General features: G+C 42.8%; 2 protein-coding genes across 3 annotated transcripts; one reads left to right on the top strand and one right to left on the bottom strand.

Moving 5' to 3' along the window:
* On the top strand, positions 1 to 22,877 carry LOC136427960 (uncharacterized). 2 transcript variants are annotated; one of them, XM_066417191.1, is made up of 36 exons: positions 1 to 337; positions 753 to 907; positions 1,159 to 1,274; positions 1,630 to 1,840; positions 2,401 to 3,217; positions 3,886 to 4,047; positions 4,380 to 4,522; positions 5,042 to 5,122; positions 5,552 to 5,761; positions 6,322 to 6,420; positions 6,721 to 6,793; positions 7,276 to 7,373; positions 7,807 to 7,898; positions 8,334 to 8,443; positions 8,594 to 8,818; positions 9,187 to 9,240; positions 9,703 to 9,808; positions 10,420 to 10,582; positions 10,984 to 11,154; positions 11,693 to 11,809; positions 12,280 to 12,405; positions 12,666 to 12,842; positions 13,424 to 13,572; positions 14,237 to 14,412; positions 14,758 to 14,837; positions 15,063 to 15,257; positions 15,664 to 15,797; positions 15,952 to 16,036; positions 16,485 to 16,682; positions 17,109 to 17,246; positions 17,466 to 17,617; positions 18,026 to 18,149; positions 18,442 to 18,587; positions 18,866 to 18,986; positions 19,668 to 19,909; positions 20,637 to 22,877. In XM_066417191.1, the coding sequence occupies exons 1-36, from the start codon at positions 31 to 33 to the stop codon at positions 20,800 to 20,802; spliced, it is 5,919 nt and encodes a 1,972-aa protein (XP_066273288.1). In that variant the 5' UTR covers positions 1 to 30; the 3' UTR covers positions 20,803 to 22,877. The 2 variants fall into 2 exon arrangements, with proteins under 2 accessions (XP_066273288.1, XP_066273289.1); XM_066417192.1 differs by lacking the exon at positions 9,187 to 9,240.
* On the bottom strand, positions 20,826 to 27,856 carry LOC136427961 (DNA repair protein complementing XP-A cells homolog). The gene is made up of 7 exons (XM_066417193.1): positions 27,723 to 27,856; positions 27,417 to 27,546; positions 24,327 to 24,445; positions 23,876 to 23,981; positions 23,430 to 23,595; positions 22,065 to 22,182; positions 20,826 to 21,666 (listed from the first exon to the last, which is right to left on the bottom strand). Exons 1-7 carry the CDS (start codon positions 27,784 to 27,786, stop codon positions 21,515 to 21,517), a joined length of 855 nt encoding a protein of 284 aa, XP_066273290.1. The 5' UTR covers positions 27,787 to 27,856; the 3' UTR covers positions 20,826 to 21,514.
* Positions 27,857 to 27,916: the final 60 nt, after the last annotated feature.

Consider the following 27,916-nt stretch of genomic DNA (forward strand, 5'->3'; position numbering starts at 1 on the left):
TTGCATTGCAGTGGCTAGACTAGTAGAAATATGGGTTGCAGCGCCTCTCATGGTCCCGGCCCACATCCGCACCTAACACCGCGGGCAAATGAGCAACCGGAAGCACCGATCAAGAACGGCAAGGCGGACCACGATCCACACATGAACGTTCAAAAAGAACATCTAGACGATAAACCAAAACCTACGGCGGAAATTAGTCCTCGTGTGACATGTGTGAAGGTCCCCAAGGAGGATCTGAAGGCGGAAGTGACGTCATCAGAACATGACGTCATCCACGTACGGAACGATTTATCCACTGAAGCTGACCTTCCAGATCTTACAGAAATCAAACGGCCAGGTAATCTATCTTTTTGCGGAACATACAATTAACATGAACAACAAACTTAATGAAATAGAATGTGCATTTGACTCTCAGACGGACATGTATTAGTTCAAGAGGTAGTCATTAAGGTGATAATAATCAAGGGTTAATGACCAATCTCGAGGTGTATATGGTGTCATAAGGCTTAGTAATTTGCTATCAGCACTGAATAAAATCATCGAGTGAGTAACGGCGTCTATTTGTCACCGGGTCCCGGGTTGATTTTAATTGCGACTTTTCACAATTCTGGCGGCCCGGCCGTGGCCCCAAAGAGCACGTTAGCGGCAAAGTGTCCCACGGGGCCGCGAAGCTCGTTAACTACCCGGCTGGGTCCCTAGCCTTCTTCCACTTGTGACCATAGCATAATTGTATATTTTGTCATTACACGTAGCCGACATCGCCTGCCTCCTGTCGAAAAACAACGCCAAGTGGCCCATACGCTGCTTCTGTAGCCTGGACTTTAACGTGAACGCCGGGTACGGAGGGTGTGCGTCACTCCTGCTGCTGTCCTGTAGCTACAACAAGGGAGACAACTCAACCACTGAAGTAGGTTTTATTCCTATCCTATTTGTCTTCTACTAGCAAGAATATTTTGACATGCTATCTACATATCCAATCACTGATAATCGTAATCCTTATCGTTTGTTAACCTCCCACAGGCCTTCGTACGGGGTTCCTATCGTAGAATTCGACAAAAGGGAATGATTGACCAGGAGAGAGATCATTGTTTTGCGTTAATAGATACATGTACAATGTTAAAATGTGTTGATTTTTGCCCATTTCTGTCATTTGTGTAGATATTCCTTCTCCGTTCTGGATTCGACTGTAACCATGTCGAGGCGACATCTCTGGTTAAGAGCCATGGCGGCCATTTTGGAGCAGAAAACCGCATCAAGACAGACGAAGACGGCAGGTATGGATAAGTAAATGAAAATGACGTTTTAGTTTTATTTGTAAGGAAAATAAATATCAGGTCTGCAATAACATATTTTATCAAACATTTTCCAGCTGACCTGAATACGTGTAAACTACTAAAGATGAATTATGAACCTGTGACATTTAAGTGTAACTATGTCGCGACACCCTTCCACATCCGTTTTCACTATATATTGAATTCATTGAAGAAGAAAAGGTGATTAGCATAGCATGTTCCCGCATATTGAAGATTTGAAACTGTGTTCTATATTGCTTGGCAAAAACTTATATCTTATCTGGTATTCAAAAGGACAAGTACAATATTCTCATGTATCTGGCTTTTTCTATTCCAGACTACTGGTGGACTGCCTTTTCGGAATGAATTTTGCCTGTTTGCTCTCTAACGACTCCCGCTGGGGGCACGGCGGCGTCGGGGTGGTTATGGACGGCCCGGAGGAGGAAGGTGAGACTGCCAAACTCCGCCTCAACGTCAACGGCGGGAACGGAGGGGGCACGTCCATTCTCATGTGCAGTGGGGTGGTGCCCGGAGTCGATACTGCTAAGGTAAAGTTACCACTGTGACATGTATGTTTGTATATGTTTGTGAAGTCATAAGATAGGCGACCTTTTTCTAGCCCTTCGCTTCGAGGCATGGACACAAGAAAAGAAAGGTCTTTCACTCACTCACTCACTCACTCACTCATTCATTCATTCCTTCATGATAAAAAGATCAATGCGTGTATTATTCTTGTCAAGACATCTTCATTATTGTCTGTTATCACTTCATTGCATTATCTGTTCATCATCATCTATTTTTCTTGTACTCTTACCAAGGTGCAAGGTGCACGATAGAGATTCTTCTGTTGAAGTTGTCTTCTTTTGCGCTTCATCAAGCTAGGGTCAACACAATCTTTACATGTCTGCAATGCTCTAAAAGTTACAATTTTTCGATGACCTGCCGGATACTAGAGGGGTACCTCTCAATGTTTCACGATTAGGTTACGGCGTCTTTCTCTCACTGGGCCCCGGGTTGATTCTAACTGCGAGGTTAAAAATATCCAGGGGGCCAGCCCTAGAATAGTCCGGCAACACAGGATAATAAGTTTATTTTCGCATGTTCCCAGGTTGTATCCTGTATGTACGTGATTAGCTCGGGAGCAGGCGAGAACGCCTTTCGGATGAAGAAGCTTTTCAATCACGGTGAGGATCTGTGGAAGTTCTCGGTGGACGGTCAGGGAGTTCTACAGGCCGCGGGACCGATGAGCAGCCGGTACGCCCTCTTCCACAACCGAGACACGTTCGCGCCAACACCCGGTGGTCAGGACAGGGGGGCGAAGGTCCGCCACACTCAGGCTTACCGAGGAGATTCGCAGACCGTCCTGCTGCCGGAGTGCCGGGAATGTGGAATGGCGGTGGTTCTCTGCTCCAGCAGCAGCGGGCCTGAAACAGCCACCACTGCCTCCCTCTACGTGCTAACCATCGTAACACAGGGAGATCAGTCAGTGGAGGCAACGTTTGCAGCAGGCAGCTCGGGAAAAGGAGCACCTGAGTCGGCGGATCAGTGGAAATTTGTGATAGCCAACGGGAAACTTGTCGTGGAGGGCCCCCCTCTACCCTGTAGGTACGCCATATTGTCTAACTTCACTGAAGACAAACCTGATGACCCCAAAGGTCGTTGCCACCAAGATGGTTGCCTAGCAACGAATGAGAGCAGTCCTGTCCGCGGAGTGGTGTCAGTAGACGGTAACGGGATCCGCGGATGGGTGACGGCTCCGTCTGATGTCGTCATGAAGGTGAACGAGAGGACGGTTGCCATGGTGAAGAACACGGACCTGGTGTCGGTTTCGGCGGGGAGAATGGCGTTCACAAGGCGGTGGGCAGAGGACGAGACCACCCCGGGACTACGTCTGGTCAGGGTGTTCGCTTCCAAAACTGATCAAGGTGGGTGTAATTCTATAGAAATGTCTGTTACAAATGTTAGCCCTAAGGTTATCATAAGGAACATGCGCAAGTATCGAAGAAAAGAATAACACAAGCGTTGGACCGCATATATTTCATTCATTTCATTTGACAATATGACAAGACTTTACGTTTCGGAACGTATTGTAAGCAGCGACACCTAGCATGCAGTGTGCAATAGTACTAAGAAGATGACAGACGGTCGCCGAAAACTCGGCTGTAATTGTATGTCTTTCTTGTGAATAAAGAACTTTGTTATCCAGCGATTCTCCAACCTGATGAAATTATCCAAGTACAAACGTAACCAGTTTATGTATGCTCTTCTAGAACTGAATTTGAAGCGCTTTAGCATTTAGTTGGGAGAAATCTGAGACCATCTGTGGTTTTGTTTCAAGAAGAGGGAAGAGACTAGACATGATAGATGTAGATGAAATATAGCATAATCATTTTTCTAGTTATTTACCCTCACTAGGCTAGTGCATTTAGCCTCTATTGGGAATGCCCGATTATGAGACTTTATAGAATATGGTACATAATTCGTACTTCTAGCCTCCGATTTTTACCCAGTTTGCAAACTCGACCATATGTCAGCTCCGCCACCGTTGTCGATGAATATGAAATGAATGCTTTAAAAAAAAACTCTTCTGTAGATAACAAGAAGCTCCTGATTGAGCTTGAGGGCTCTCCGTTCCAACACGTGATCCAGCCGAAGGGTGTCCTGTTCGCTCTGAACACCGCCGGGCCGTCCTACCAGGCGCTGAACAACATCGTGTACCTGAGCGAACATCGTCTGTACCACAACTACGAGACAGGTGAGGCATGGTATCTTTATCGACTTAATTAGATGCAAATGATAATAGTTTATTTGCAAATACAAAACCAAAGGCTAATCTCAAATACATGTACATTATACATGTAGTATGTAATAATAATAACAGTGTACAGCGTAAACAATGAGTACAGTGATATTAACATATGGTACTTATGTTAAGGTACCAATTAAATACTAAGATCTAAAGCTACTTTTGTTTTGGTTGAATTCTTCGTAAAAGAAAGTATTACACGAGCACTCTTCGGTTGAATTGTTTAACGATCTACGTAAGACATTTAGTGTTAAAAGCTTGTATATCTTAAACGCTTCCAGGGCCGAAGTCTAAAACTCTAGGACTCGTCAAAACTACCAGCGCCATGCCTCAACTGCTGTGTGGGACCTACGATGGTTTCATCTATGGGACTGCCAGGAACCACACCGCACAGACAGAGGACGAAAACAGGGTCACGTACAACGTAAGTGGATTAGCTGTTCAATACACCCTACTGACAGTTTTGCAACCCTCAAATTATAGCCGTCACTTACTTCCGGTTACACATAACCGAATATGGTTCCTGACCACTAGTCAATTAAGGTTGGTGGTAGGTCGGGGCAGTCTTAACAGTTTAAGATTAACTTAAGATTCATATTTGACTACCAAACACACCCTGGTCACCACTTACTTACTCCCAACCACCAGCCAACCTATTCCAGGCCTACACCGTCGTCCACAGCCGAATGTTTTGAATCAATGGCGCCCGAAACACCAGCCGACTTAGCTCCCGAACCACTCCCGACCATGGTTTGGGGAAAGTCGGGAGGTCATGTTTGGCTATGTGTAACCGGAGCTTTCTGTTGCATTTCTTATATCAAAGTTTACTGAACACCCACTGTTTTTTTTTCTTTTGTCCGGTCTCATAAAGCCTCTCCCAGATGCTTCATTACTGGTAGATTGAAAACCACTAAACATGAACACCCATTGTTTACCCCTTTAGGTCCCAAACTTGCCAAATGGAAACCACACCCTAACCCTTCACTATGTGGGAGGAGGAGGACATATCATCATCAACGGACAGGTATGTGATTGTTTGTTGTTTATTTGTTTGGTTGTATGTATGTTTTACATGAAAGACCACTTATGCTACATGCTTACACAGTGTAATATTCAATATATTAAGTCACGTTTGGTTCATTATTCAATCTCGACAAAACTATGGTGAAGTTATCTGGTTCCCTGTACCGTACTTTCTTGGATGGATAACCGATGGGCGGACGACCGATTATAGCTATGTTATTAATCGACGAATTGCAATTCATCACAGCATTCATTCATCAGACCTTATTAGCTTAATGAAGATCCGTATGTAGCACAATCTAGCTGTACTCTTTACTCTCCAATGTATACCTACAGTTCCAGTGCATGCACACAGCATTATGGATACGAGGACATTTTTTTTTCTGTTGCCTAAAACTGCTACACACCCCCACCCCTCCGATATCTGCAGAAAAGAGTAAATTTCAAACCTGCGAAGACGGAGGTCTCTCCAGGCTACACGGCGCACACGTTCTCCACGCCCGTGACCGTGTCTGGCGGTTCTCTGGAGTTCACGGCGTACCCCTCCTACCTGTGCGGCTTCTCCATCTGTGACGCCTCATACGTCGAACCAAAACAGTCGTCCGATGATGTCAAGAGAGAACAGCAAGAGAGAGTGAAGGTGGGGGTGCAAATTAGTCGGTTCCTTTTTTCCCTGGAGTTGAGGGGGGGGGGTACTAGTATCTAGTTTTAAGCATAATAATTATGACTTTGCAAATAGTCTCCCGACACACATGTGGTACCGGCACATACAAATATACGAACTTGTCTGTCATTTCAACGTGACACTAAATTTCCTGTCTCTTGAGTAGTTGCCAATCACCTGCCACATTTTCGAACCGTGGAATATTGCACGTTCCGGCGCAGGCGCACTGAAGCGCCGAGCACTGGCGGCGACAGAGCAAACTGCACCGGTAAATGGATTAGGTCTCAACGATTGCCACAGACAAGATTTTCCATGTGTTGAAGAAAATTCACCGCGAAAGACTAGACTTTCCATTTTGTATGGTTTTCTGTAAAATAAAAATCGCCCTTCAGAAAATATTACGTCAAAATCACTAGCAATGATGAACTAGTAAGTTGGTCAACTCATGCATGAATCGCAATGGTTAGATCTTCATGCTGCTATCTGAAAGAGTTGATGTTCGTTGAAATAATTTGTTTTCACTCACCTGTCCACAGTTGGGTCTGGAGGCCACGCCCCTGCCGGACAGTCTGGAGAAGAAGAAGATGCAGATCGCTGGCTGGTCGGCAAATCTCCTGGAGAACGCCAGCGGAGAGGTACGTCAGGGGAATTATCTAAGTCCCGGTAACCGTCAAGGTCGGCTGGTGTTCGGCCAGGATGGCTTGTGTAACTTCTATCTCCCACCTTACAAAAATACAAGGCAATCAAATGGATCTAAATTGTACAGCATTAACAACTAACTATCAAAGAACAATAAAATGTCTTTTGACAAGAGGTTAACGGAAATGGGAGCTATAGAATACACAGTTATGACCAACGTGAATTATATTATTTGCATGATTATTCATGACATGATATCTTTACGATATATATCCCACCATCCTTTTTATCTACAGTTGGGGAACATGTCTCACTGGAATATCGGTGGCGATTGGAAGATCAGAGAAGGAGGATACGGAACCGAAAAATGTTCGCTATCAATATTTGTTTATTTAGGTTTACCACACAACGTAATATACGTTATGTTATTGTATATATTTGCATGGTAGTTACTAAGTAAAATGATTTTATACTGTATTTATGCATTGTATTGTATCGCATTAACTATGTATGTATTATGATAGTGTAATGATCTTACTGTATGTTCGTCTGTATTTGTGGGTCAGCCGTTACCAGCGAAAGCTGCCTAGGCTGACCCAGTGTAATGACCTGTCTTTCATTGTCAATAAATACAATACAAATACAAACAGGTGCATGTGTACCTTTACAAGTTGTCCTCCCGCACACTTAAAACAACATCAACAGTACAATACTTTGCAAAATCAACTATATCTACAAATATAGAAAGCAGGTCATAAAGGAATCATCACTCGGATATTGATATACAATGAAATGCTATATCTGTATATTGGACGAATAGCTCTTTCGTTAAATCGTGGTATGTGCTGTAGGTTTCGTGACGTCACACATGCGCTGTACAAAGTACCAGGAGGTGGATCTGACTAAGACGTTTTCTGAGGAACATCTGGACTCGTCCCCTGAAATCCAGGTAGGTTCTCACGATAGGAACGTATCAATACGACTACAGATTCCTAGTGACAGAATATTTCGTCAGTAGACTTGATTAGCATGGTCATTATAATGTATCGGAAGTTGAAACGCACACAGAACAAGGCAAGCATGATGGATATATAAGTTCAATGGTTTCTATGCAAAGTCAAAGCCCGTCAAATATTTGCATTTTTATGTTTTGACGCGGTGGGTTCGACCATGGAATCGGTCTATTTACCGGTCTTTGACTTGTATTCAACCTGTATCTATCTTTCTTACCACATTGCCACGCAGCCACTCTCTCATTGGTCGAATGGATAATTGTCATGCTGTCATTGGTTGACCTGGTAATTGTGATGGACAGTCAGGATCAGTCTATTACATACCGGAAATTTCAAGATTATCACCGCGTCTTTTCACCTTCCCTGCAGGTGTCGGAGTGGTACACACAGGGTGTCTGTGGTGGAGGGTTCTACACACTGGAGGTGACCCTGATGACGTATGACGGCGACGTCATCAAAAGGTAAGGAAAGGCCAATGACCCACCCACGAAGCTGCTCTATACCATAAACTGTATATAGCTGATGTCAACAGCAACTCATTAGCTGTAAAGACCTCCCTCTCTGGATAACTAGTGCACCAAACTTTCTCACGAACAGAAAGCCGCTTTTCTCTCAAAATCGCAGAACCCACAAATTCAAGAAACAATGTGTCTTTTCGTCTTCCTCTGCTTCCAAATATGAAGGCAAACGCAACTTGTCTAGATATAGCCAACACTGGTATTTGAGTAGTCTGTTGTTACAACAATGTCAATCACATCCTAGTACCAGGTACTTGCACTTCCTCTCGGGCATGAACTTGCAAATAAACTTTTTGATAATAAACGCTGGCGTGAATGACTCAATGCAGTGATATTTGGCACCGAGGGGCTCATGCATTATCCATCGTTGTCTTTCAGGTATAAGAGCGGGGAGAGAGGAAACCTGTATTCAGGACAGTGGCATGAGGAAAAAGTCACATTTACCGACTACGGCGCAGGAGTAAGACTTGTTGGCATTCAATCATCAGGTACGGTAGACATGGCCCATGTGGGAACTTAACGTCAACTGTTGAGGGATATGATGTCTTTCGCAGTCGTGTAACACCAACTCAGTTGTTTATATGTACCCTCAAAAAATCAATAATTATAGCCAATATCTTTTCACTCATGTTCATCAGGTAAGGATGACAAGCACTGGGGCGGTCATTACGGTGCCCGGATGTCCAACGCCTTCGTCAGGGTGAGGAGAGAGGCGAACGCAGCGGAAGATGACAAATTTGCTGACGTAATTTCCGAGAACGTGACGGAAGAAGAGAGGAACCAGCAGGCAGCCTTGAGGGAGAAGGTCGTTCAGAAGGTGCTGACGGAAAATGCCGAACTTTGGTCACAGGACAGCAACGAAGGTAATGTTCACTTATTACGAACAAAACGTTTTAGAAATGTATGTAGACTACATCAAAATTGATTTCTAATGACGCCAAACTTGACTAAACACTCAGCGTAATGGTTGAGAAATATAGATTATGAGCCTGGCATGGCGTTGGCCTTTTAAAGTGTAAAAGTGATATATCTGAGTGGAAAATAAATAGTCATGTCGAAAAGTGCTATACAATGTTGCCTTTACAGTAGCTTTGTTTTACTTTGTCATTTTTGCTGGTATAACGAAATGCACATAATTATGTTATGCATTTCGTTCATTCGTCGATTAACTACCAATAAAGAATTGATGCTTATGTTTGAATTCTCATCATTTAATGCAATAATTCTAAAGCCCAACCTATGGAGGATCCCCTCCTGTCAATGCAGCAAGGTGGTAAACAAAAAGGTAACAGTTAAAAACTGTCCATTGGTGGAAGTGGTGGTGGTTGAGCATGTATTTGCACGTCGCGGATATAACACATTACACACCATGCATGGTTTTACTGAGAAACCACTGGCACGTATGATAGCCATATAGCAGATATTATTGTAGAAGAGTCCATAAGAGGGTAACATACTATATTGACCTGGTGCATGGAGGTGCATAGAGTGGTGGAGTTTCATTCAGTTATTCGAATTCTGCCTAGGCGTCAAAATCTTGGTGACAGTCCATGATAGTTGTCGCATGCTAACATTCTTATAGCATGCCCTTTGCCTTTTGCAGTTCCTTAGCGGTCTTTCTCCTTGCAATTGGTGTCAATGGCATACACAAGGTGTGATATATCATGATAGCACTTCAAATGCAGACCTTTACAGTTTGAATATCCCAAATCTTCCACACCTTCACACACTCATTTCTCATTCACAGACAGTGCTGAGCATGATCAAGAGGTAAACACGACGATCTCTAAGCAACGTCGATCGGAGAAGCCAAAGCAGAGAGAGATTAGGGTCTTCGTTTCCAGCACCTTCAAGTGAGTTACCAAACTAGTAAGACGCTAAAAGCTTGTTCAATGGAATTGAGAAACTGTACTTGTACACCCTACAGTTCGGAACAAATCATGGCTATCATATCATCAGGCAAAAGTAGTACAACTTTGGCAATTGTTTATCTATTATCATGATACGAGCTATGAAACATAGTTTGCTACCATTAGCGCATCATTTGATATCCAGGCCTCACATCTTGGTCTCTAATCAAAATCAACAACCTTGTTAATGCTATGGTCACATTTGCACTGGTGCCCGCAGGGGGTGTAGCCTGGGCCCGATGGACTGCCGGATATGGAAGGGGTAGGGGGGGGGGGTGTGGTCACCTTTCGGTGTTTTCACGATTAGCTTACGGCGACCATTTGTCGCCAGGTCCCGGGTTGACTCTAACTGCGAGTTGAAATATCCAGGGGCCCGGCCGAGCCCCAAAATATCCAGCTAGCTATCCACAGGGTGTCCCACGGGGTCAAGTAGGGGTCATGCCCGAAGGCAAAATAAAGATAGCCCTTAAACTTCCCGGCGGGGCCGTTATTTTCAATTGTAACCGTAGCATGAGACGTAGTGATAAGATACTGTATTGTTTTTATGCCAACAGAGACTTTAAAGGGGAGAGAGAATACCTCATCAAGAAGACATTCCGTGAACTGAATCGTCTGTGCGCCGAACGTTCCGTCTTCTTCACCTACGTCGATCTGCGCTGGGGCATCACGAAGGAACAGTCTGATGACGGACGGACCATCTCCATCTGTCTCAAGGAGGTGAGAAACAAATTTAAATATCGTGATTTTGCTATACACGAACTACTTGCTATCAATAATTGAGACTTCAACAACGGTAGCTATATAGGGATGAAAAATCTTATCAGCAATGTTTTTGGCTAGCTAGTATATGCCTTGTAAAAGAAAGATCGTGAAATAAGCCTATACTACTTAGAAGTGTTCCATGGCAAGTTTATCTTAAAAGAAAAGTTTGCGCTGGGAACGGTTTGAACTTGAAAACGCCATACGCAATCACTCAGCTTTGTATTGTGGTAATTTTGTTGTACTTCTGATGCTTAGACACACATGGGCTATTATGCTGTTAGAATCTTTATAGATTGTTAACCAAAAGTTATGTTTAAGATGGACATGTCGATAACAGTTCTTTGTTCCCTTTACAGGTGGACCGTTGCCGCCCGTACTTTATCTGTATGATGGGAGAGAGGTTCGGGTGGAGTCAAAAAGAGGGCGAACCAGACAAACTGCTGAACGCCAGTTTTGACTACGCCATTAAACACAACGAGGACCTGAAGTGGATTGAAGATCACCGATTTGACACAAGTGTCACACAGGTAAGACAGGTCGAAACTTACCGATCTTTACACTTTCCAAGTTACTGTAGATGGATCTATTTTAATTTCTTAAATCTTCGCTCTTAATTAAGTTATGACTATCATAATACATGTACTAAGTATGCATTGTTACCTTCGCCAAGAAGGTAAACATGCTTTTCGAGTACGTGTGTCTGTCTGTCTGTCTGTTTGTTTGTTTGTTTGTTTGTTTGTAGACAGCATAACTTGAGAAGTCGTGTAAAGATCTCTATAATATCAAATATATTGGTAGGTGTTGACATTATGAGAAAAAAAGACTATGGGCGGCTTTGGGTGACCTAGCGGCTTTCTATGGTTCTGCAGCAGAACCTTCAGTTCATATGTCGTATGACGGACAAGCTATGGTCACAATTTTTGGTTGTTAGATAGATATTGTGGTCGGAAAGAAGTGAGATAAGTTTGGGCCCTCTAGTTACATATGCTGTGATCTATTAGAAGTGTAACCTTTTCGTTCTCATGTCTTTACTGAATTTCGTTGCCGTTTTACTTTTATAATTAGCTGGAGGTCCAACACGCGGCGCTCAACAATCCTGACGGGGGTCGCCACCGCTGCTTCTTTTACCTGCGAGACCCCGTGAACACGGACACGGGCACAGTTAGCCCTGACGATGTACAGGTTTGTCACATCTCGATTTGTAACAAAATTAAGTTGACTCAATCAGATACCATAAATGTCAAATAACATGTTAGAGAAACCATCACTTTTTCTTATCAAGAAATTGATTTGAGAGAATTTTTTAACTGTACATTTCTAGGGTATCACTAAAGATACTACACCAACAAAACACAACCGAGAATGAAAAATTAATTCAAATCGTTGTGTGAATGATTATCATATTACATAAAGACTGGAGTGTTACGCTATGGTCACAATTGGAAAAAAGGAGCCGGCCGACTAGTTTACTTTTTTTTACTTTTGGCCGTGGCCTCTACGTGGCCCCTGCGGTTGCCCGGCCGGGCCCGGCCTTTTTTACTCGCAGTTAAAATCAGTCCGGGACCTGGTGACAGATGAACAGGTTTCCGGTGCACATGTATCACTACACAGGGAATTCAGACGCAGCTTAACATTTTCCTCACCCTCTGTAGGTATTTCTGTCCGAGAGCGACTGGCACTATGAACACCAGTACAAACTGCGGAAGGCTGTTCTAGATGCAGGAATGAACGTCAGGAACTACAAGGAAACAGAGGACGCATGTACTCTTATCATGGAGGTGACGGTCTACTCTTTTACACGCTCTCATTTTTCACTTTGTAGCGAAATATTTCAAATGACCCCTTTCCAAAGTCGGGCGCCATTTTGAATCTGCTCTAACGAGAGCACAATCTGGTGTGGGCGCGCGTGATTTGGCACGGCGAGCGGTAAGAGATCTTGGAGCTCAGTTCTTAACAGTTGCGTCACTAACAGAAAGCAGCGTCGAGTCATCTTCAGTGAGGGAGGAAGATACCATTTTTTTTGTTTTCCATTTTGTAGGACCTCCAAAGATGTGTGGATGAAGATTTCCCGCCGGGCACAGAGATGACCCCCATGCAGCGGGAACAGGAGCACCACATGGCGTTTGCCGACGCGCGCAGGCGCGTGTACATCGGCAGACAGGAGTACTTCGACAAGATCGACGACTTCATGGCCAAAAATAAATCAACTCCTCTGGTGAGTTTGTTTGCTTGTTTTTCTAATTTTTGTTTCTTTGTATTGTATACCCGACATACCACCTCATCACGTTTTTTTCTACAAGCTGCATATCAGGACAAATTTACTAGTATTTGATCCACCCAGACCGGGAAGGAAACCTACGCAAAGAAACAAAGTACCTATAGTAAACGAAATCACAGTCGGCTAATACTTGCTGAGGTACTAAGGTAAAAGGATATGTAATACATTAAACTATGAATATTTCTAAATGAGTCGTAAACAACGAAATGATTGGCAGTTGCTTGTACGAGGGTGAGTCAATAAGTATTGCAATTTGTTTTATAACAAGCTCCCTTTCTTCATCAGATGAGTTGAAATTTGGCACAAAGGTAAAGTCATATATCTTCTCGAGGCTGAAATATCTCAGTACATGTATGTTATCATATCAAGATGCATGCCTTTGCCTTTGTGTCAAATTTCAACTTGCTTGATAAAAAAATGAGCTCGTCATGAAACAAATTGCACCACAAATGGCACCTCTCACCCTGGCCTCGTACTACTGATGAAGCAATACAGACACATGTCCTATCCTGAAACAGGTCCTAGTCGGTGAGTCCGGATCAGGCAAGTCCGCCCTGGTGGCCAACTGGGTCTCCAAGCACGAGCAGGCTCACCCTGATCACTTCGTCTTCGTCCACTTCATCGGCAGCTCTGCGGAGAGCTCGAACCACGTCACCTTAGTCAGAAGGTACTTCAGATGCTTTCATGACTTTTGAAGAATGAAATATGTTGGTGTAACGTTACATGTACGATTTGCGGGAATAAGTGAGCTCTGCACTGCGCAAAGTATGGTTTCATCAACATAGTATAATCAAACAACGTGTCAAAATTTACACATAAGTAAAAAATATTCTTAACGTGTCACAAAAGGAAGACGGAAAAGTGGGAGAGAAAAATAGCAGAGACAGTAAATGTTAATCATCACAACCACAGCTAATACTACTAATTACTTCGTCAGAAGGTTATGTTTTTCGGTTGTGCTCTGGTGGAGTGGCTGTGGTCGCATGTGTGTTTGTATGTTAACAGCGTGACTCGAGAAGCTGTGCACGTGGATGGATCTTCATGATATTTGGTGGGTGGTAGGGTTGGTATCGGGAAAACGAAGGTCAAATTTGAGGATGGATTTCTGGCGGCTTCCTACGGTACTGCAGCGAGCGGTGTATTTTTAGGGTGTTTGTATGTTATCAGCATAATTCGAGAGCCTGTGGATGGATCTGATATTTAGGAGGTAGATAAAGGTCGGAAAATCGAAGGCTAAGTTCTATAATGGGCCTCCTAGCTGCTACTGCAGCGGAATTTCAGAGTCTGAGGTCTAATTGTCCGGAAATAATACTAGTATGGTTATCTTTTAGGCTGATGGAGGAGCTAAAAGCCTTCTTTAACCTGACCATGGCGGTGCCGACGTCGGACACCAATCTGGTCAGATCCCTGCCGGTGTGGTTACGGATGGCCGGGATGATGGGCCGGGTACTGATAGTCATGGACGCCCTGAACCAGCTGGACAGCGGGACGGCGCTGGTCGGAGAAGGTAAAGACCGTCCCAGGATATCACAGTACTGAGAATATGAGATCCCGTTCGCTGAAGCCCCGTCTACACATAGCCAATTATGGCCTACCGACCTTCGCCCAACTATGGTTGGGAGTGGTTCGGGAGCTAGGTCGGTGGTGGTCGACGCGCATGGCTGGTGTTAGGCTGCGCCAACCGAAAGTTATGAAATTTCCAAGGTCTGGAATGGGTTGGCTGGTAGTTGGCTGGTGGTTATAATTAGGATTAAGTCAGTAGTGGTTAGTGTGTGTTTGTGAGTCTATGTGTGACTGGGGCTTAACAAAAGACTCTGAGTTATCATTATGAAATCTATCTTCTGACTTGCAGGTGATGAGCACGACTTGCTGTGGATTCCAAATGAAATGCCACCTGGTGTTAGCGTGCTGCTCTCCACCTTACCTGGCAGGGTGAGTGCAGATGCCTTTACTTTCTGTTCGTTTTTATGTCGTTGTATATCGACCCATGCGTGTGTCATGCTACCTTTTTATATGCTGAGCACATGACATGAAAAAACCTTCGGATCCGGAAACGTTATGCTTCCTTTTCTTATGCTGAGCACTTGGCATAAAAAAAAAATCACGAATCCGGATAAGCTTTGAGTGATGAAAATGTATCTTTTCATCGGTCATCAGGCGATGGAGGCTGCCTCGGCCAACGGATGGGAGGCTTTCCGTGTACAGCCTCTTCAACCCGAGGAGAAGTCTGCGATCATCAAGGGGTACCTGGAGGACATATACACCAAAACTCTGTCTGAAGAGCAGAAACAGCTGATCATTGATGCTCCGCAGACAAACAACCCGCTGTACCTGAAGGCGTTATTAGATGAGGTAACTTTGTCGGCGTATTCGTAAGTTCTAGTCGTTACAGGCATATCCTACTCAAGTTGTCATCACTTAGATGTAGGTTCGATATACAAAATATACAATACAAAAGTAACTCAAGCATCTGGATAGATTTGAACGGTTTGACCGTTCACAAAATCTATCTGGTTGCTTGGGTGGCCTTTGTAGCCTTGTATCCAACCTGCTATTAATAGCTTCAGAGTTATCCTTTCCGGAAAGGAGTCTCCGGAGCTATAATAGGTACCAGGGTTGGATACCAGGCTATAACTTTTGTACTGTGCAACTTCTCATCATTTTGATATTTCATATCAAACCCAGTGTGTCTCCATGATACATTCCTTTGCTCCATAACGTTTGAAATCATGAATACAAAGCTCGTTTTATGTTGTAGATGCGCCTGTATGGTGAGTTTGAGACGGTGACCACCCGCATACAGCATTATCTTGAGGCGGAAAATCCAGGCGTCCTCTTCGGCAAGATCTTGGAACGTCTTGAGAATGACTTTGAGACAGGAGTCAACACCAGGTAATAAAAAAAAAGATATGGGCCATTTAATTCATAAGATGGCGCTCCTGGGCAGAACCTTCATTAGCCTTATTGTTACACATAAACCAATTTGCTCTTGCGTCATAAGTTCAAAACAAATCTAAACATCACGACGTGTACATCTACTCCACAGAAAAGACCTTGTCCGCCTCTCCACGTCAGCCATCTGGTGTTCTCATCGTGGGTTATCAGAGGAAGAACTGGTCACCCTTCTAGACGTATGTATTACCTTCGCTTGTCTACCTATAGTGTAGTGAATAAGTAGTTAATGATGAATACCACAGCATGACCAGGAAAAAAAAGAAGATACAAAAGCCGCAGGTTCTGCAGCAGTACCAATGACATACACCAGGGGGCCAAAAATCAACTCTGTCCTTCGTCTTCCAAGAACCTACCCACAGCCCAAAATATCATTACAATCCATCCAGAGGTTGATGATTTTTGAGGAAACACCCGAAGATAGACATACAGACACACAGCTAGGTCATAAACTATACCTCCATTTTCATAGAGGTACAAAGATACTTTTTTAATAGGGTAGTCTTCAACAAATGCAACTCTTTTCTATGTGGAAAATTTTCTGAATAGCAAATGAGTCTACATTTGAGATGTTGTATCGATAATGCTTGCCTTTTATAGAATCAATATGTTATCTATTCACAACAGGTACCATCCGTTGTCTGGTCACCCTTCTACCTCTCCTTGGATGACAACTTGATCAATCGAAACGGGATCCTGAACTTCTTCCACGACCATCTCCGCCAGGCAGTGGAGGCCCGGTACCTGCCGACTGCTGACGACAAGCGGCTGAAGTACCTGGAACTGGCGGATTACTTCGCGACGAGAGAGATCGACGACAGAGTTGTAAGATAAATATTGTAATATTGATATCAATGATTGACTCTTAATTGGAAAATGATTATTTATAATGAAAACTGTTCTCCAACGAAAAAAAGGACTTTTCAACTGAATCGATCAGTCCTCATTAGGCATCTGATCCAATCGCTCTGGACAAGTGACTTTAAGCACGTCTGACGTCAGCAACGGGTGAAAGGTTGTTGGAAGTCGATATCGCCCTCATCTCCTTTCCGAATGTTTATTGGTTGCTACTTTGATCGGTCGATTGGCTGATTGCTGCTCATTATGTTTATGTAGGGGTCAAAGGTTGTTGGAAGTCGATATCACATCCCGTCCCGCTTGTTTATTGACTGCTTGTTGGGCCATCGACTGACTGATTGATTGATTGATTGATTGATTGATTGCCAATGCTTTGTATTATTGTTTGTGTAGGTGGACGAGCTGCCTTTTCTTCTCTCCAAGGCTGGTGAGATGGAGCGTCTCCGAACAACCATCACGAACCTGCAAATCTTTCAGAGGATGATGAAGTCTGTAGAGGGAACCTTCAACCTCATGAAGTGCTGGCAACAGGTATATATTAAATAGACTCATTTTTTTCATTTCTCAAAAATCAATAAATTAAATGCTGCCTGTGTGTGTCTTTGAAACGATATCATTTCATCTCAGCATATGAAATACTATGCGTGTAGGCAAGGATATGCTTTTTTCCATATTCATTTTCATCGGCAAGGATAGATGTGCACGTTTAGTTGCAATACTAGGGTCATAATCCTCGAATACTTCCTGTAGGTGGGAGGTTACGAGCAAGCGGAAGTAGATTATCTGAAGGCCTTGGCAGGGGAACCTCATGGATCGTCCGAACAAGATAAAGAGGACAGAGTCGCGCTTCTTCGCAGCATGGCAGCATTCTTCGTCAAAGCAGGACTGCTAAAAAGTGCAAGGTAAGTTTCCTGTCTATCAGCCTTTGTAAATATAAAATCCAAATCCGGTATTCGACTTTACTACAGCCGCGCAATCGGCGCACGCGAAGCTTCGCGTTTAAACCATTCGATGGAAGCCCATGCAATACGACTTCGAATCCCGGGGAATACGATAGAATATTGACCGGTCCGGAACAACCGTATCAAACGTTATCGCAGCTCAGGAGTGACAAAAAGCAGTTATAACGCGACATGTACACAGTCACCCGGTTACACAAATTGACAAAATATGCTCTAAGTCTTACGACGTGCCCGACGACGTTGAATGTGAGTTTACATAATAAATACACAAATAAAGCATCACTGCGAACAAATTCCGTCACAATGATCTGATCCCCTGTGCTAATAGAAGCGTTCTTTGAATTTCAGGTCTTTGTACGAAGAGTTGCTTAAGATGCTTGAAAGTCGCTATCTGGACACACATGGCGCGGTGGTGTACCACCCAAGGAACTTCTCCTTCCACCACAAATGCAAGCACACTGATGTTCTGGATGTGAGTGTCCAACGTTAAATTATAAGTAGACAGTGGGCCTAGCGGTACTTAGCTTTGACTTTTGTTACTATCTCTGTCACACAGCAAGAAAATTAATCGGCTGACGAGTCTGCGAGCTCTAAAATTTTAGCCAGTAATATGCCCGATGTTCTCTCAATCATCGCACAACTTTAGAGATTGGTAAAATATGATGGGGGTAGATTTCCAGGGAGAGATACGCTTGATTCTCTGGCGATCAACAGATACTGTCGAAACTCGTCAACTGTTACATTTATTTACATCCTTTGGACAGGTTCTTCACAGTCTCGGAAACGTGTGTGAGCGGCAAATGGAGCTGAAACGTGCGGAAGAGTTCTACACAGATGCCCTGGACCGCCAGACCAGACTCGACACCCCTAAAGAGAAGCTCTATCTAGTCAAGGGGCTTCTCGGTCTAGCGTGAGTTTCACAAAGCTTGATACAATATTCTTTCTATTAATATTGATATGTAACCTGTGCTTCAGAGCATTCGTTGCCCATTGAATCTTAAATATGTGGCAAACGCAAAATTACTGCGCAAATGAAATCAAGGTCTGGAATTTTTGCGATATTTCAACCTAAGGAATACAATATGTCCCAATATAGGAATGACCTGTAGATCACTGGCTTACATCAGTTGTACGATTGGATGAGAACAGATTTTCGGTAAAGAGGAAATATATATACATGTCTTATAGATCTGTGAAAAGTCTCAAGGAAGACCAGAAGGAAGCCAAGAAGCTGCTGCTTCGTGCCAAGGAGGTGGCGACTAGCGTGTTGGGTCCTCATCATCATTATGTAGCATCCATAGTGGGACAGGTGAGACTGCACTTTGTTAGAAAAAAATGTATTCCCAGGGCCGTAAAGGTAAAGTTCGGCCCATTACCCTTTTGGGGCTGTAGGGGCAGTAGATTGTTATCCACTGTGTCTAGAGCACGGTATTGGAAGGCGGACCCCTTCCCTCTCCTCCCACCGCCTTTCACCACCCTAAGTCAGATTCCCATTTTTACACCCCTGGGTGGAGTGAGAAAAGTCATGTAAAGTGCGTTTTCCAAGGACACAGCTGTGACTCCTCAGTCTTGTGTCCACTAGTCTAGCCACTCGGTTATTTGACGCCATGAAGGTGCGTGTACCATCAGGAAAGGGCCCATCCAAAGGCACATAGGACCATTCACTGTAGTCATGTCCCCTTAAGGCATCAGTTACCAAGAGTAAGATCGTATAATCCATCAAACGCATCTCATTGTAAACATTTCACTAGCTAATGGAGCAGGAGGGTCAATACCCAGCGCTGCAAAATCTCGTCTCATCTATTTATAGTCTGGCTATTTGACAGTTTGGGCACCACAGAAAATCGGGCAACCAGTTTTCTTTATCCATGTTTCAACAGTAACTGTTGAACAGTGTCATGCCAGTCCATTCTATATCAGCTACAAAATTGGTGACTTCAATGTATACCGATGACGACTTGTAACATTTACCTCTCTTGCTATTTCACAGATTGGTCAAGTCTGCTACAAACAAGGCCGTGTGGACGAAGCCCTGGGTTTCTACCTACAGGAGCTGAGTAAGGTCCGGGCCATCCACGGCGCCAGTCACCCGCGCACGGCCGGCGTGCTGAACAGCATCGCGCTGGTGTACGACGACAAGAACGACGAGCGGGCCGGGGAGATATACGAGACCGCGCTGGCCACCATGGTACAGGCGTACGGAAACAACCATGTAGATGTCGCCATCATCAGGTATGGACACAACTATTTTTGTTTGTATATAACGCATGCCCTGTAAAACCGCCTCATGGCGCAACGCGACACCAGGTTTGTACTGAACAGAACAAGCTGCATAATTAAGACAGCTTTATTTGATCCGCTCACAATATATATAGGAACCCTAGTCTTTTCGATAAGTGCCTTGGCTTCTTTTATCTGCTAAAGGTATGGCTCGCCTCAAACATGGGACCTCCATTTAACGTCCTATTAGAGGGAAGTCCCTAACCGAAGCTAGGTATTTATTTTCACCTGAGTGAAGGGATGAAATGTGACTTTCCTAATGGCACAACTTCAAACACCCTGCAACTACGCCAGGCCTTTGTTTGCGAGTTTTGATTGACTTTTACTGGTGGTTGGTGAATAAGGCATGAATGTTTGCAAATGAACCAGTCGCTAAAATGTTGGATTGTAAATAACCTTTGAGATCCTTAATCATTTTACAGTAGATTATGGCTGATTCACAGAATCTTGTAGCTCCACCTCTGTATCCACTGACAGGCAGTCTGGTTGGCCTCTCGTAGATCATCGTCAGTGTATGTTGTGCCAAATTTGCAGTTCTATTGGCGGTGTTGATAGATGATAGAGTTATACTGACTACTTGTCTGACGTTAGAATTAGCCTTGGCCAACTTTGTAGAGGTGGAGTGTATTAACTGTTTTGGAAGACAATTAAATTAACTTTAAAACTTTTTCTCCAACAGATACAACCTGGGTGCATTTTACTTTGCCACTAGCCACTACGCCAGGTCAAAGTACCAGTTTGAGCAGGCCACATCAGTGTTTGAGTCTTTCCTCGGCCCTGACCATCCTGACACAGCAGAGGCCAAGGAGGCCATGGACACGGCAGCTGCATTTGTGAAGGAATAATAAGACACAAGTCTGTACTAAAATCTGGTTCAGATATTTTACTGGTATTTAGTTGTACACAGCAAGATTTAGGATGTGTTTGTATAGCTACATGTATATATGTATGTATATCCAAAATTGCTGTTATGTGCCACAGGTAATACACAGTCCTTCCATATATTTGAAAAGGAGTACCAAACTACAACACTGCACTAAATCTGCTTCAGATATTTTACTGGCATCTACATGTAGTTATACATAGCATCATTTGGATTGTGTTTGTATATTATCTACATGTGAATTGTAGTTGTGTGCCACAGGATAGTCCTTACATACATTTGTGAAGAAGTAACAGGATTCAAGGCTGAACTTAAATCTGCTTCAGACATTTACAGGCACAACAGCATTCAGGATATGTGTTTGACTACATCTGATTCAGTACCTGTAAATGTATGTTCAAAATTGTAGGTATACAATTTGTAATCTTTGACAAATCATCTTTGCATTGTGTTTTGAATCACCTTTCATATCTATGTTAGAAGTAAGACTTATGCATTATGTAGATATTTTTCTCTAATTTCTCAAATTTGCTAAATCATATGCAAATGTTATCACTTAAAACAAGATTAATAAATTCACATTACAATTAAATTGTCATTTCCCTGAGTATCATATTTGAACCTACAGGAAATATAACATACTTGTATAAGGAACATTTCTTTCCTTCCCATATCTACATCTTCTCATAAGACTGTACAAATCCACAGGTGGCACACTTCTTACTGTACATGTCTGAGTCCTCATCGTACGACTCTGGTCCAAACTCGTGCTGGTGAGATGAAGTGTCCTTGGTCCAAGTACTGCTCCTTACTGCCTTTCTTAACTCTGTTGCAACAAACAACAATACAAAAAACTACGATTGGATGTGATTCTAAACTGCTTTTTATTTTGATAAAAACAGAAAAAAGGAATGATTTTTGTCTCAACAGCAAACAAAACTGATAATATCGAGTAGAAATGTTAACAGTCTTCACAAGTACAGACAAACCTGTACAAGTAACCACCTCTACATAATGATCACCTGTCCAATGTGACCACTATTTGGTGGTCCCTTAGACAATTTTTCCATTGACACAAGCATTAAGAATCCTGTCTTTAGTGACCACCTGTCCGCATAGACCAGATTTTATTGATCCCGAGTTTCTTAGGCAGTTTTGACGGTAAATTTTAGTTCACCACCATAATTGAATATCATGATAGTACAGAATAATCATGACTTTTACCTTTAATGTCCTTGTCAAACTTCTTCTGCTTCTTGATTCTCTTATTTTCCTCCCTTCTTTTCTTCTCCTGTTCCAGCCCTTCATCATCCCCCCAGACCTCATGGGCCCGTTTTCTCACCTGGATAAGGAATAGTGTATTGTAATAGCAAAAAGAAACCTGTTTTGGTGTAACCCCCATTAACATTAAACTGCCGGGCTACGTAAATCCACCACTTTCAAAACAGTGGGTTTGAGAGATCTCTATTACAGCACCCCCAGGCATGCACAGTTTAGATATACAGGAGAGCAGTCATACTGGCGGATGTTGGGTTGGAGATCTGTTGGACATATCTTTTCAGGGTGGTGGAATTATGTACCCTGTTGGAATTATGCTGGTAGATGTTACATGTGTACTCTAAAATTGTGCTATTTTCCATTTTACTGCTTCACACCATCTTTTCAGTAAAAGGATGCGACTGCTGAGCGACCTGAGATTTTAAAGATTGCCCAATGAATTTTCACAGATAAAGAACACATTTTTTCACGTTTTGTGTGTTTTGTTGCATTTTCTGTTTGGCATCATATTCCAATGATAAAATCAAGGGTCACATAGATGCAATTTTGGTAGTTGTATGGTCACTCAGCGACCAATGTCTAGTGGAAAGAGGGCCTTATCTACAATAAGGCAGACAAAATTTTCAATTGATGACATCCAGTCAGTGGATTATAGCATTGTTCTGTCAGCAACAATTGCTAATTTTGCTGGTAAGATTAAATTTGTTCCAAGAAATACCTGCGTGCTGTGATGCAGAATAAATCTTTGGTTATATCAAATGTTGGTGTGGGAAATCCTTCATTTTGCCTGTATTTTCAATAACAACACTTCCAATTTGCAAGATGGTATTTTACTTTCCAAGTTGCCAATACTATCAGTATTACATAATATTATGTCATGCCTGGGCTGTGATAATATTTGATACAGGTGTTCCGGACCATGTGGAATTTTGGATTATCACATGTACACAGGCTTCTACTTGTATCACATGGGCTTCCATGAAATCCTTCAAATGCACTTTGCGTGTGCTGCAGCTGTTAAAAATTCAAATATCGTATTCAGACATTCAAATTGGTGCTGGTACAATTTTTATTTGAGGACACCAAGATTTTTCAACTTTTGGTACATCTCACATTGAAAAAATTATGTGTGTTTTGTGGGTGGGTATGACATGAATGAAATACAACAAGGTGCATTCCCTACATATCCCTCTGTTCCAGCCCCCCTGCGGGTCTGATCGCCCTTTGGCCTTTTGACGATCCATCCCACAGTCGTGCTGGTACCTTGGGTAATACGGAATACACTGTGTTGTATTTTAGATTTATCCTCACCTGGTAGAGCAGGAAGAGTTTCATGTCGCCCCATCTCTGGTTGTGTGGGTTCTTCCTGATGATACACTTCAGGGGAGGGTCTCTCTGGTCAAAGTCACAATCCTTCAGCAGAAACTCCTGCTTGGCTTCAGTCTTAGTGATCAACTTGTGCTTCTCCTCCATATCTCTGGCAATGCAAATAGAACATTTCAACTTTAATACATACTGAAAGCTTGTATGAAACTGACACGTACAATATTTTTATTACAAAGTGTGTATTCGAAAACAATCGAATATAATCATTAAATTTACATGCAAGATACAAGAACATGTTTGCTCTAGGTAGATTGTATACAGCCTTCTCCAATTGTTGAACATCACACAGTCAAAAACATCATTCTTCAGTCTTGTGGTATTTTGTTCCTGTCCAGTGCACACATATGCAGCAAAAGTAGAAAAGCCCTTACTTGCACCCATCACACACAGGCACATCAAAGCTGTTGAAGAGGAAGGAGTCGCTGATTTCCTTGTTACACAGCTCACAGGCCACACGGTCGGGTTCCAGGATGGGCCCTGGGAAATGGGGAACATAGGAATCACTAAGGACAGATTGATGTTACTGCAAAACATGACGAATTAAGTTCAGACTATGGGTGAATACCGGTTCGCTGAACCTGATTCGGACCTGTACAGCATCCGAGAATTGCAAAAAGACTCTCTCCGAAAACGGAAACTTATGTCATGGAATGCCAAAGTCAAAGTCATTTGTTCAACCTTCCCTGGCCACATATATAGATTTCATAATGAAGGCCCTTTTTTTTCTGAACTTTTATCTTGCATCTGTTCTTTACATGTAATGGAATTGACATGATGGCCTTTAAGTTCAGAATGAAAAAAGATCAGGAGATGTCTCCTCACCAGGTCTGTGCACCACCTTAATTTTAGCTGTAGGGTCCTCCCCCTCCTCATCCTCCTCTATCAGGAACCCTGCTCCTGAGTCAATCACTCTCCCTGGCAGCTTCCCCTGGGATGACTTACTGTGGGGGAAACACAGGCCTTAGTAACATCTCACACACTCATAGTCATAGTGTAACAGTGGGGATCAACCTGCACTAACTGACCAGTCTAACTGGTCCGGACTTTTTAGTCTACTAGTAGTGGTTAGCGTGTTGAATTCCCAAGCCGTGCATATTGTGAGTTGGCATGAGTTCAAATCCCGGGAGCGGCGTACTCGACCCTTTGGGTTTTTACTAGTTCCCACACCGGCCCTGTAAGTAACAATCAGATCACACAGGGATGTCGCACTCGGAGACTTGGGAAGTGTCTGAAAAGAAAAGGGGGAGTAGTGCAACAGTGGGGATCAACCTCCACTAACTGACCAGTCTAACTGGTCCGGACCTTTTAGCCTAGTGGTTAGCGCGTTGATTTCCCAAGCCGTGCGGATTGGGATTGGCATGAGTTCGAATCCCGGGAGCGGCGTACTCGCCCCTTTGGGTTTTTACAATAGATTTCACAAGGAAGGCAACTTTTATTTTACCAGTCTTTTTTTATTTAAACGCTTACATCAGTTTTGGGGTTTCCAGAGGATGTCATTCATATAATAAAATGAACATGGCCTTACCTAAGATACAAGTAAGAAACAGTATTGAAGTCAAGGCCACACATCTACCCGAGCTGAAGATTACTCTTGCGGGGGCGTATTTATATTTAACCTTCACGGAAGGGAAACATTTTTGTTTTTCCGTTCCAAACAAATAAGGTCAATGACCTGTACCAGACAGCTGTCAGCATTGTAACAGTTACTGGTAAAGTACTCTCATCTCCCAAATAAACGTACCGGTACGTTTATTTTTTTCAGCCTAAAAATCCACCCAGTACGTTCTTATTTTGGACGGTACGTTTATTGTTTTTTTTCAAAATCCATCGGGGCTTTGCTTACCAAAGATCCCCCTTATATCAAAAGTTTAGTTTTCTTTCCATATTTCCCCGATATTTTTGCTGCTAATTCGCTATTTTTCGACCAAATGACGTGGATTTCCCCGCCGCTACAATGACCCGGCATTTGTGAAATACTGGCGGTACTAACATATCGGTCAATCTCGCTACAAAGTAAACGTTGTAATAAGGAGAAAATAAGACGGCACACTGAAGTTTTGAAATGTATCTTTCATATAAACAACTTTGAAAGTCTCTGTTTACATCGTTAACCAAAGCACGCTGATCAGAAAACAAATTACATGTGTATGCCAACGGCACACGGTGTTTCAAGTAACGTTACACATGTAAAATTACTCACGTGAGATAACAGCCTTTCCCAAAAACTTTGAAAATCTAAAAACAACACCACGTAAAAATTGTGTCTTAGCATTAGAAACTGTATAATCACTTTCAAAATGTACCAAAACGCTTCAATCCTACCACAAACATAAACATTTAGTCCTTCGAAAATCGCCACAGTAAAGACGCATGGCAGTGATAGTCCGTGGGAAAGGCTCTCATGCATGGAAGAGCTCACCTCAAAGAAGGGGAAACAATTTTTTTCGATCTATAAATAAAACCCATTTGCCTTAGTCAGAAATGTGCATGGTAATTTTAAAAAAAGAATTTTATATAGTAAATTCTATACACAAAATTAGATTGCAATCTAGTCACCGTTATTATCACATAAAAATGCTTTAAAAAAGATCACTCCTCTACAGAAAGAATGCTGGAGCTTTCCAAGAAATTTGCGTGTAAGCCCCGCCCCTTACTGTGTTGGTGCCGCTACCATGACTACTGTCTGGCTCACCCTTTCAAAGGCCCTTTGATGTGTAACATGAGAACCCTGTGGTTTGTTGCCAACAAACCTCCATGTTGCAACATTGTACAAGCCTGAGGCATCTAAATAACAAATTTGTTGACAATTTAGTCTCTCAAAATGAAAGTTTTTTTCTACATACAAGGGTAATTGTTGGATTTGAAATTGTTTGGATTGCAACAACACTGAACCAAGGACAATATATGATAATGTCCTTAACATTATATAATAATGTGATTTTGTTTTATATGCAATGCATAACACGATAAATGGCAAGTTCATCCTTTTCTATATGGCTTTTACAAATAAGTAATACTTTCACTGAGCATATATTCAGGATATTGTAATTTCTGTTCAAGTTCTAGATGTTGATACATATATGAAAAAAGAGTAGACTCTGAAGGTGTGAAGTGAACTGAGAAGTTTGGCGACTTAACTTGTGGTTGATGATGTCACTTTATACAATTTTCCTTGATCACTTGCTTTAAGTTCCAAGTAGAAAATGCATGTATCATGAACATTTTCACTTGTTGAATTTGAAGCACCGTTGGCCCCCGGTTAGGGGTCATAGCGGGGAACCTATGCCCAATTTTTGCAAAAAATTGTGGATACTATACATTGAAGTGTTACAAAGAGTAGGGGTCCTTCCCAGTGTGAGTGGATCAAACCTTACAGTCTGGTCAGGGTTGACATCTTGAAAACGTGATAGTCACCTGTTATGTCAATCTTTCCACAAATGTGGTAAATCTCAAAAAGTAAATCAGACTTAAACGAATAAAAAGAACCTACCTACTTATCATCTCCTTTCCCTAGGACAGAAGTAGCATAGACACAGATTATGTGTCAATTTGGTCATTTTCCGGGGGGTATGTTTATTCCGGGGGGTACGTTTATTAGATTTTGAAGATTTGTCCGGGGGGTATGTTTATTCCGGGGGGTATGTTTATTTGGGAGATGAGAGTAGCGGACACCCTAAGAGGTGTTCAATTACATAATGTAGCAAGTGACAGGACAGAGCTACATGTAGGGGGCTCCTGGTCACCAAATAGTATGAATGTGTTTGGTTATGACTAAACAGAGCAGTAGTTTGTTAGGCTAGACCATGTTAAGGTACACATTATGTATTTGCTTGCAAATATTGCTGTTATATCATACATTTATATACATGCTGGAGGTATTACAAGAAAACAGCATGCTGACATGACACCTACCCCTGTCCTCGGGGTCTGTCTGAAGGGTCGGTATAGGGTCTGCTGGATAGTCTGGCTTGTCTTAGAAGTAAGGCGCGTTGTCTGTTCCGCTCAATCTTCGCCCTCTGTGCATCTGACAGTGGTTCGGGGGCTGAAACATCAGTGAAGCTATTTTGGTCATCGTTATGTAACGAAGTCAACACTCAAAGCGCAGTCGCCTACGCCAGTTCTCTAACACACTGACTTATGGAAATTATGCTAAATAGTTATTAACTTATTGCGATCTTAATATCGCAAAGAAAGAGGTTGGAAAAGATAAGAACATACGACTTTCAGGAGTCATAGCTGGCTGGACGTTCGCGCCACTTCCGCCTTCTGTTGTTGCCGCCATTGTACAGATGTAGGAGACATAGCACGGAATTCAGCACTGCCAGATTCAGCAGTCAGAAATGGATATTTCTTGCAAAAGCTTGTAAATAGATAGTGTGATTGTGTCTTATTATATAAATCTAATAGAATGT

The sequence above is a fragment of the Branchiostoma lanceolatum genome, chromosome 2 (genome assembly GCF_035083965.1).
Source record: "Branchiostoma lanceolatum isolate klBraLanc5 chromosome 2, klBraLanc5.hap2, whole genome shotgun sequence".
Lineage (NCBI taxonomy): Eukaryota > Metazoa > Chordata > Leptocardii > Amphioxiformes > Branchiostomatidae > Branchiostoma > Branchiostoma lanceolatum.

What these genes read in the sequence shown, in the direction of transcription:
- LOC136427960 (XM_066417191.1), top strand. Translation starts at nt 31, where the DNA reads ATGGGTTGCAGCGCCTCTCATGGTCCCGGCCCACATCCGCACCTAACA. An exon ending in GACGGCGACGTCATCAAAAG is followed by an intron (nt 7,899 to 8,333) that starts GTAAGGAAAGGC and finishes GTTGTCTTTCAG; the next exon opens with GTATAAGAGCGGGGAGAGAG. An exon ending in GGACTGCTAAAAAGTGCAAG is followed by an intron (nt 17,618 to 18,025) that starts GTAAGTTTCCTG and finishes TTTGAATTTCAG; the next exon opens with GTCTTTGTACGAAGAGTTGC.
- LOC136427961 (XM_066417193.1), bottom strand. Translation starts at nt 27,786, where the DNA reads ATGGCGGCAACAACAGAAGGCGGAAGTGGCGCGAACGTCCAGCCAGCT. An exon ending in AGCTATGACTCCTGAAAGTC is followed by an intron (nt 27,547 to 27,722) that starts GTATGTTCTTAT and finishes CTGATGTTTCAG; the next exon opens with CCCCCGAACCACTGTCAGAT. An exon ending in CCTGTGTGTGATGGGTGCAA is followed by an intron (nt 23,596 to 23,875) that starts GTAAGGGCTTTT and finishes TTGCATTGCCAG; the next exon opens with AGATATGGAGGAGAAGCACA.